The sequence below is a fragment of the Branchiostoma floridae genome, chromosome 5 (genome assembly GCF_000003815.2).
Source record: "Branchiostoma floridae strain S238N-H82 chromosome 5, Bfl_VNyyK, whole genome shotgun sequence".
NCBI classification, from domain to species: domain Eukaryota; kingdom Metazoa; phylum Chordata; class Leptocardii; order Amphioxiformes; family Branchiostomatidae; genus Branchiostoma; species Branchiostoma floridae.
Window position 1 is genome coordinate 13,875,232 of NC_049983.1, and position 10,728 is coordinate 13,885,959.

The following is a 10,728-nucleotide window of genomic DNA, read 5'->3' on the forward strand; positions in this document are numbered from 1 at the left end:
ATAGCTTTAGCATAACACTTGAAGTAAAAGGATGGAAAGAGAAGGAACTGTAGGTGATGCTTGATACCTGAGCTGGCCTGTTGAGTGGTATAAATATGGACCAAAATGCTCCCAAGCAACGAACACTTAAGCGACAGTACTGTGACGAGCCCAGAGCAAGGTGTCCACTCCAGAAGAGTGGGTGCCTTGCGCTGCATTGAGCATATTGCAGCCCCCCATTTGCACCCCAGATGCAGATGAGTGTAGACTGGGGCTCTGTCCCCCCAACTCCCTGTGCCAGAACTATATTGGGACGTACCGATGCCAGTGCAGGAAAGGATTCATCGCAAACCTTGAGACCAAACGCTGCGCGGGTAAGAGCTGCCAGGTAGTCATCAACAGATACTCTGTAGAAACTAACTGGGACAGAAATAGCTAACAGACTAGTCAAGCCATCCTTTTCTGGTGCTCCTAAATCTTTAGAAAGTTAGGTAGTGATTTTAAACAGAATTGTTTTAACTTTTAAACAAGTAAAAGTATAAAATATAGTGTAGCATTTAATTTAGAGTTTCCTAGCTATTTTCATATTCAGCCCCATAACATTTTCCTCTCATCAGCAAGTTCCTTTTGGAAAGTGATATATTAAAGGTCATCTTTGGTATACAAACTGACCTTTTATAACTTAGTAACCTTTAAAAGATATGTTTAGTCTTCAGTGCAGGTCGTGTGAAACCCCTTGGCTGTCGGGAGCTAGCTTAGGTCAAAACAAAGATGCTCTCTAATGATGATACATGACAGGGTAACATTAACATTCTTGTATTTCCAGTGTTCTGACATTATACAAGTGATCAAAGTAATTACCTATAATACCTGAAACAATTGTACACATTGCCGGAGTAGGAAAATACAGACTAAAATATTTGAATGTTGCTAGAAAGCCCAGATATGTATCAGTGTATGTATAGCTTTGTGGTCATGTAAAGATGATACCAAAAGGGTAGAGGTGCTTAGGGTCAGCATTAAAAGGAGCAGAAAGTCCACATGTGGTGCAAGCGGGAGTTTTCTGTGTATATTCTTAAGTCCCTGGCAGAATAGAATGCCAACTACATAATGTATATGTCAACATTATGTATTCTATTTTGCTTGTCAGTACCCAAAATGTATACCATGTTACAGGCTCACAGCCTGGGCTACATAACTTGGGTCTTATTCTACTAACCAAAAATGGACAGTCCATCACAGGCTATATCATCATGAGATGTGTTGCATTGTAGAACATTAAAGGGAAACTGAAAGTCAGGAAATCTTTGCCCTCTGATTGTGATATGTTGCCTGTACAAACCCACATAGCCATACGGTGCTTCCAGGCCATCAGGCCATATGCCCTACTTGTGCTCCACCTGTTCTAACACTACATGTACACATTTCTGGTTTTATCACTCACACAAGTCCTCTAACCTGTTTGCTTTACAGTGTTTAAGGATCAAAGGTCTAACAAATTAATGTTTCCTTCTGAATTCTGACATAAGCTGGAATTTTAATGTGTGTACATTTTCTTTGCTTTGCAGCTTCTTCATTGCTTGAAGTTTTTTCCTGCTGCAGTCTGATTATCAAATGTGCTGTAAATATCACACTTTTCAATCATCGTTACTGTCTCTGCCGCTGCAGATATTGATGAGTGTATTCGGTTTGCTGGGCGAGTGTGTGCACAGACCTGCGTCAACACTGAGGGCTCGTACACGTGCGAGTGTCGCGAGGGTTTCGAACTGGCAGGGGATAACAGAAACTGCAGAGGTAGGCGAATAGAATAGAAGTCTTAATGACTAAAGATTTGTTGGACCATGATGGTGAATTAAAAATCTCTTGCAGTCATCAGTAGCAGGGCTGTTTTGCATTGAATATGGACTAGATTTATTGCAAGCTTTATGTACATGTAATTGTATTGTTTTTTTGGTTACTTGTAGATTTGAATGAGTGTGACAACAACCCATGTGAACAGCGGTGCATCAATGTGTACGGGTCCTTCCAGTGCTCCTGTAACCGCGGTTACCGTGTTGCGAGTGACGGCAGAACGTGTGAGGACACAGACGAGTGTGCTCTGTATACCGGGCAGGGTCAGGGGTCACTGTGCATGCACGAGTGTGTGAACACACGCGGGTCGTACACCTGTAGCTGTCCACCTGGGTATGAGCTGTTACAGGACGACCGCTCATGTGCTGGTGAGTTTCAACAGTCTGTGTCATTTACATGTGACATATTGTACATTTGTACAAGGAGAAACTGCTACTGTTGCAAAGAAAGATTTTGATTTGAGTATTCAGACCTACTCATATATACATAGCCAGTTGTAGACTGAAGTAGTTGGTAATACCCTAACGTTCTGGGAAATGAACTGTGGAAATGAATCAGCTTATTATCAATAAGCTATTAATAGAAAACTTAACTTTCCTCTGAAGACTCACAGGTGGATATACCAAGCTAAGGTTTGTCCATAGGAAGAACTCCTAAGAACTGAACCCTTTCTTCTCCCCATGCAAGGAACTGTGCAGGGGAGAAGAAAGAGGGGTAGGAAATGGAAAAGCTTTGAGGATGATATCAGAGAATGGACAGTGCCTGACATGGCACTAAGAAAAACAGAAAACTGAAAATGTGGTGCCCATGGCCAACAGTCAGATAGTTCGACTAAAGGATAGATGAGATTGTGAAGTAAAGGTTGAGTTTAATGTCCTGTTCTTGCAGACATAAAGGAGTGTGATACAGGCTTACACAACTGCACAGCGCAGCAGGAGTGCTTCAACATCCGCGGGGGGTACCGCTGCCATGATGTCACCTGTCCTGACAACTATGTAAAGACCACGCCCACGTAAGTGCCTTCCAGATTACTGTTAGATTCCCGCAAAACATGTAGTGAAGAAATCATATTAAAGAAAGTCGGATGACATTGTGAACACGTTATTACTTTCTTAAGCTGCTATATACATACAAGTCTTGTTGTTTGTTTGTACATTATTCTGGGGTAAGGAACAGCTGTGAGGAAGGGACAGCAGTTACATGTAGGCAGGCAGGAACATGCATAAACAAAGAACATATTACGTGTTGTACACCCAGGTAACATTATCACATGTATTTGTCTAGAATAAGTCTCTATAGTCTATCAGAAAATTTAGTAAAGATATCAACTTCTGACTTTTACTTCATCTGTAACATAATATGTAACAATGTAGTCCACACTCTGCAATGATTATTTTGATGAGTAGTAACATGGGTTACATCCAAGGTAATACTGTGTATAGATAAAATACATGTAGTAGAAGAAAACAGAATCAGAGTTCTTACCCCAATGAAAAAGAAGTTACTAACAGTCATAATGGTAAACTTATGCTCCTACTTTTAACTTGACTCTTTACAGGTAGATAATCATGCTTGGGGTATAATTAGTCTGAATTTGATCTTCTAAACATACATGACATACATGCAGCACCATGCCAAAGCTTTACAGCCTATCACAAGCTTTTACAACTGGTCTATCAGTGAGATGATAGTAAGTTTGGGAACAATGAGACCAGGTTTGTCCAGACAGGGGCAGCCATCAGGTCTCTACAACTGCAAGTTTGGGTTTACAGCAACTGAGTTCAACCCTGTACATCCACTCATTGTCCGTGTACAGGCAAGGATACTAGAAAAAAACTCTGTATGTGTAGATGGTCTGCTGTAGCTGTTATATACTAGGCACAAGTGAATAGTGGTGTATAGTTCAGTCATCATAAGTCTGCATGCTCACAGAGACCACAGCTAGTAGATCACTGCAGGTATTTGTAGAACAATCATACATGTACATGTACATGCCATAGGACATCTGTCAATACCAAGGAATCCTTGCACAATACATTTTTGTACATGCAAACATCTTTTAAACCTCCTTGATTTAACTTGTTTATGGCAACAGAAATTTATTGTACATTTTTCACTGCAACATTCTACCTGGTGAGCAAACACTAGCTGTTGTTGTATATCAATCAAGATGACAGACCAAAAAAAACTTTTTTGCAACCCAAACTTGATAACCTCATTGATTGTTTTGAATGGGTTTGCTTGTTGGTTTTAGCCAAACCTGTCTTTCAAAGCTGATCTCAAATGAACATCTACTGTGCAAAATTATACCAAAATTTAAACTTCAAATAATTAGAATATGATAACGTAAAAATTATAGTTTTACCATAAGACTCTGTTACATTTTGTTTTTCGTTAGGCTCTATCACTGAATTAAACAGTGTAGAGTTGCCGAGTTACACATTTAGTATCATCACAGTTATTGTATCTGGCAGCCATCTTGGTCACAGAGTTGCATATTAGCTTGAGATAGACAAAACCACCTTGTCCATAGCTTTTTTTGCACGTTTCATTGGACATGTGTATATTTTACATTTGTAGGTTGGCACGTCACCTGCATGTTTCATGCACTCACGTAGATTTCCTTGTCTGCTCCCCCACGTAGCCGATGTGAGCATAACCCATGTCCGTATGACGATGAGGTGTGCAAAGCCGAGCCAACGTCCATCAGTTTCAACTACCTAACCTTCCCCAGCGGCATTCGCACGCCCGCAAACCTCTTCAAAATGAGCGCCGCTCTCCGCTACCCCCAGGACAGATTTGAGTTTACCCTGGCCGGGAACGAGCGGGATTATTTCATGCTGGTGCAGGAGGACAGATACAGCGCCATCGTCAAGATGGAGACACCAATACCCGGCCCTGCGGAACACCAGCTGGAGCTGGAGATGAAGATGTTCCGGGAGTCGGAAGTCCGCAGTCGGAACGTTGCACGGATCTTCATCTATGTCACCAAATACACCTTCTAGTGACATGGTGTAGGCTGTAGGAGATTAGGTCCATCAAATATGTGCCAGCACAAAACATGTCATGCTTTGACTAAGGTTTCAGATGGGTAGTGATCACTGGCTAGCAAAGTAATTAAACAGAGGTGACTAAACTCTGTAGTAAGTCAGTAAGTTTCTAAATCATGGTTTGATTGCTCTAAGTGCGCATGACCCTTGCATCACATAAACCAATTATTTTTTTAGCTTAGATAGAAATATGCTACATGTAATGATATATGATTGCTTTATAATTGTAAAGTTCATACTACCTGTACAACACAGTATTCAAAGCTTATAATTCTATTTCTGCCATGCACTTCATGAAGAAATTTGCAAAATTGATATGGGTTATGTGTCTTCTTACATGTAGTGTTATGTCAGAGCTTTTAAAATGAGTGCTGGAAGATGAAATTTGCAGTAAAATTAAAATTGTGGTATCCCTGAATTTTAGGTATGTGAACTCTAAGCAAAGGGACAGTCTTTAGCCAAAAAGTGTGACAAGGATGATGAATATAAAAATATGATTTTGTAAGGGATCCCCTATGAAATATTGGTACTCAATGAGATTGTTAGAGAGGAGACATAAGCATACAATTGCTTACTTTCTAGGCACATAAGCATGTACAGGCTTTAAGCAGGTATAACAAGTAATTCAAACCTTGAAAGGATGCTAAAAAAAGATCTCCCTATCGTCTATGTTGAAATATTACTGTAACAGCTTATCTGAATTGTGTTTTTTTTACTGTGCTAAACAAATTGGAACTGTTACTCCTGCCCAGTCGTATCATTCCATCTCCACAAAAGCTACCTAACATGTTCAGTCAACATCATGTCAACCTCCGCATTTATGTGCTTGTCTAATATATGATTTCGTATTCTAGCAGTTCCAAAACCTTTCAGATCTCAATTTCTTCTTTATATCTGGCTGTTTTGCCATAAATGGTAACCTCAGTTCCCTACATAACATCAGTTGCTCCACATATTGAAAGATAAGGAATGGAGAATTTAAAAGTAATGTCGAACCCTTGAATAACCAAGTTAATGTCTTATTTTAAATTGATTACACGGTAGTAGAATTTGATAAATGTGGTTTCAAGTTTGAGAAAACCACCCAGGAAAATGTGTGGGAATTTTGTCTATTGTGATCAAAATATGTCATCATCATTGTTCATTCAAATCTTAATCAGTAATTAGTCATTCCTATTAGTCATTTTATAGAAGTCCATGGTGTCTACCTAGAAAATTGGGCAGTAATGTTGGTCTTATGTTATGTCTAGAAAAGTTTGTTTTTGATAATTGTGTCTTCCAAACAACGTAGCAATGACACACGCTAGCCTCCATAGCAGGCTCTCTGGGGCCTTTTTTCTGTCTTTTTTCGGCCTATAATTGTCAAGCGACCCAGTACAAAAAGAAATAGCCAGCAAAAGTGTATTATGAGCCAAAAAAAGAGTTTGATATGGAGGTTAGCAACATGCCAGTTTTTGAAATTGAAACATTCCTTTTTTTAAATTTTCCTGAGTAATGGGCAGCTTCTCATGAATTTAAACATGTAATTTGTAAGCATGTGTTTCTGAATAGCAACTTTTACTAAACTAAATATTATCAAGCATTTAGATGATCAAGAAGATCCAACATTGAAATTTAATTCTTGAACCTTTAAACTCCAAATCCTCTGATCTGCTACCTGGATACCAGAAATGGATTCATCTATCAAATAGAAAACAGGGTTTGGGGTTCAAAGGTCCAAAGGTTTAATTTTGCTGCTTTCGTTACATTTAATTTGAATTGCTGTCATCGTGCTGTTATGTTAAAGATGTATTTTCCAAGCTATCTGAATATTATTGTCCCTTCGTTATGTATTGTTTTCCCATATTATCAACTTTTATACTTAATGTTGCATATTACTCCATACATTTGATGAACATCATTATGATATAAATGGTAAGAGTCCTACCACCAAAAGATGACTTTTTGTACTAAGGATAATGTTTAGAAATGCACCACAGCTTTCAGTATGTTCATGTAGCTTTGACCTTCATTGAAAGTTTCTGCTATCTACATGCAACTTGCTGGCTTCAGTCATTAAAGATTACTTTCAGGAAGTCATCTTTAAAGAGTCATCATCTTCATACTGTTAGAAGAGTATATCTTAACCTAGTTTGAAACCATGAATGTTGATAGCCTGGGTACCATCCTGGTAGTACATTGTAGTTTGCTCTTATGTTTGCTTCAAGGAGGTCAAAAGAACGTTGAAAGTTTGCTTCTACTACCTGTCTGAGGTGCTGTATTTTCAAATCTTTTGATGGTGACGTCAAATAATGAGCAAATTAAGGAATGTAAGCAACAGGCTCGTTCAAACAGGCATTTCAACACCTGTTCGAATATAGCAATCAGTTAAACATTTCAGGTTTCTTTTGACAGGTGAGGAGCTTGTGTTAGCGCGATTAGACAGTAGGAACCAATCAGTGCCCTCTTCCAAAATCTGGAGAAAATTCCAGGTGTTATACGCAGTAGAGATGTCAAAATTCCAGACGGAATAGAAGTGAAGCAACTTATATAGTGTAAGATAAGCATCAGAGCAAACTACTACCGGATGGTACCCAGGCTAGAGTGTTGGTCCTTGAGAGTGACAATGTGTAGCACTTTTCATTATCATTATTCTTCCTCTTCATAGACTTAGACAGTCTTCAGTTCTTCCTTCTTTATAGTGTTCTTGAAGGTCAGATATCGGGTTGACAGAAGGTTGCAAAATGGAAATGTACATGTTTACAAGCAAAATGCAATTAGGAAAATTTGTATGTTTTCATAAGGAAGAAATTAAAGCCAGCCAAGGTGAGTAACAGCTGTACATAAGTTTCTTGTACAATGATAGATCATACTAGATTAAAACATAAAACTATCAGTAGCAGGGACAAAATTTTTACATTTGACACTATTACATTAAGAAAATTAAGTTGAGATAGCTAACTGAATCTAGTTAAAACTTCGTAAAGTGTACTGTTCTCTACCCTTACATGTAGTAAATTTGTATCAGTCTGTATCAGTTGTAAGATCTGTATCCTGGCTTAGTCACTTCTTACTGATTTATGTTTGACTATATTATTCAGGGGCAGTTCAGCTGATGAGCAGCGTTGTGTGAAGGGGCCCTGTAAGGTGTTGGACATTGACTGTATCATGGAGAGGACAACAGCCATCTCCTTCAACTACCTGGACCTACCCTCCAACTTGGTCACACCTGTGGACCTCATCAGTATGAAGGCACAGGTATGTGGAGCGAAAAGGTCCTGCTAGTTAAAAGGACAATCTTTCGCGGTCCCACCCATTTCTGCCCCAGATCCTGTTCTACTACCCCGGGACCAGACGATACCCAGGGGCGGCAACTGGTTTCTTTGGTATCTCAGTGCAGTCTGCCCGGCAGTAAAATTTAGCGTTCCGGAGAGATTTAGCCCAAGGAAGTTTTGTCGGCCCAGGTATGTTTGGGAAAGGGCAGCAAAAAATCCATTGGGCTTCCGGAGCACTAATTTTATGTCGGCGGGGAGACTTTCTTGGGCCGCCGAACAGACTAGCTGGCTGCCCGTCCGGTCTGGCACCCAGGATAGCCCATCTGGTCTGGCACCTAACATAGCCCTGCATCTTCTGAAAAAACATCCTTTTGTGCACTTTGGTAATAACAGTTTTATGATGACTGGGTTGGCATGCTGTTGTTTTTGGACAGATTGCACAAGAATACATGATTTGGGTATAATGTTACACAGCAGAAAAGACTTATCACTAATATCAGCAGTAGAGGAATTCTTCATTCATACCAAGGAAGATATAACTTATTCATATTCTTTTATTTCAAAACTTTAGGGACAGCACATTCATTTGTCAAGACATGGTTTCCCTTGAAGTTGAATGTCTTTTCAATAATATGTTCTTCTCTCAGGTATATGGCTATATTCCCAAGCTGCGGTTTCGCATCACAGAGGGAAACCAGGGCGGCTGGTTCAATGTCACTAAAAGAGGGTTAGCAGGTGGGTGCTGCTCCTGGCACATACTGTAGCATGCACGATTGATGTAAATAATTACTCATGTGCACAATTGACCATGTTGAGCATCTACAACTGTGCAAGAGTAGGGGGTTCAGACAAACCCAGAAGTACCCAAAACGAATGAAAAGTAGTAGCTCTCATGACAGTCGTTACCAACAGTCTCCATTTTTTTACTTTGAAATCCTCTCCAAAATGCATCACACTCACTCACTATCCATGGTTAGATTATACTGCTGCTGGGTTCCCTGACGCAGGGGTAGGCAGCAGTCGGCCAGTCTTCACACTCCGCTTCCATTTGGCTCTGTCCAGTGGGTCGACGATGCCATTTCAGAGGGTTTAAGTTTCCAGGGCTGCATGCCCTGGACTCCCCAGAGAGCTTGTGCCCACTACTCAAAATAATCTTCCTGGATACAATAGAACCCCCCTGAACAAAAAACTGACAATGGGCATGGAGATCCACATAACCGCAACTTCATTGTACTTATATCACCCACATGTATGCACATTTACTTCCTTGTATGTAAGTTTGCTATCCATCCCTTCTTCAGTTTCATATCTAACCCATTGGTAAATAGCATTTCATTGCTCTTGTACCCATTTTACACTCCATTCCATTCAAGCCCTGCAATCTTCACACTCCATTTTCTCAGATGGTGGTGCTCTTACAGGCACGGTGATGTTGGTGCGACCGTTGCAGGGACCCTTTGCCACGACGCTCCGTCTTGACATGGACAGGCTGAACAATGCAAACCTTGTGGTTGGGCGCAGCATCGCGTACATCACCGTGTACGTCTCCAAGTACAACTTCTAAACAAACATCTGATACCTGAGGACCTTGTTTTAACAACTGTTCCAGAAATGTTAGCACAAGTAGGAAAGTGCATGAGAATCTTTCTCAGAATAGTAAGCATTTCTTAAAATGCTCTTGGATAATCCTAAAATATTATCGTAGGATTTATAGCTGCTAACAATAACTATTGTGGTCCGTCCATTTGCCAGAGAGGTCACGTGTGATTGAATGTCAGAGTGGATTACAAACATGGATTTGAAACGTGGTTGAAGTTTAGAAGCTTATTATTTCAGCCACCTTTGTGTTACTGCAACTGTATAGCTAAAACTTTTTTTTGTGGAAACAAACACTTCTGACTTTATATAAGTTATATGATGGTTTGAATGGCAAGCTTTTGTTCCCACATACCTGTAGTCTGACTTGGAATTAGGACTGGCATGTTTGTGCTGTACAGATTAAGATACACATGTCAACACGATAATATTACCATTGCTACGGTAACGTTAGTAATTATTATTTTTCTTGCAACTATCTTATTTTACAGTACAGATTTAATTATTCTAGTTTGTGGGAATTTTAAGCCTAAGTGGTTGACTGTGATCCAGGTTCATTAAATGAATCAGTAACATAATACATTTTACATGAATTAAGAATTGAGTATCTTTGGGTTGCTTGCTTACTTTTGATAAGGCCAATAAAGTAAAAAAAAGTTGTTCATGTTTCCATTTGATAAAGTACATCTGATTACATGGGAACAAAAACTTGAAATAGTCATGATCAGCAAGCAATAAAAAGTATCTTTTGCACTGCCTTGCAGTCAACATATCTGTAGTTATACATATTACATGATCAGTGTTGTTTGAGTTGTAATTTGTTGATGGCCTTCCTGACTATCAAGTCTACATGAGCGGACCACTTGAGATCAGCTTAAAGGATCAAACCCAGAACTAAACTACTTCCAAATCTGATGGTGGGGATACTGACAACTGTGGATTTCTCATGAAACATACAGTATTACGATTACTTTGCATTTCAATAGATCCTCTCTCTC

General features: G+C 39.6%; 1 protein-coding gene across 4 annotated transcripts in view; it reads left to right on the forward strand.

Annotated features, from left to right (window-relative positions):
- Window positions 1-10,537, forward strand: part of LOC118415766 (fibulin-1-like) — a 23,205-nt gene extending 12,668 nt beyond the window's left edge. Inside the window, exons 12-18 of one of the 4 annotated variants that reach the window (XM_035820568.1) lie at window positions 231-353; window positions 1,648-1,773; window positions 1,944-2,198; window positions 2,719-2,842; window positions 7,961-8,117; window positions 8,782-8,869; window positions 9,538-10,537. In XM_035820568.1, the coding sequence (XP_035676461.1) occupies window positions 231-353; window positions 1,648-1,773; window positions 1,944-2,198; window positions 2,719-2,842; window positions 7,961-8,117; window positions 8,782-8,869; window positions 9,538-9,698 (1,034 nt within the window). In that variant the 3' untranslated portion in view covers window positions 9,699-10,537. Of the gene's footprint in view, window positions 1-230; window positions 354-1,647; window positions 1,774-1,943; window positions 2,199-2,718; window positions 2,843-4,474; window positions 6,961-7,960; window positions 8,118-8,781; window positions 8,870-9,537 lie in introns of those variants that run through there. The other 3 variants (XM_035820569.1, XM_035820571.1, XM_035820570.1) reach the window with 3 other exon arrangements.
- Window positions 10,538-10,728: the final 191 nt, after the last annotated feature.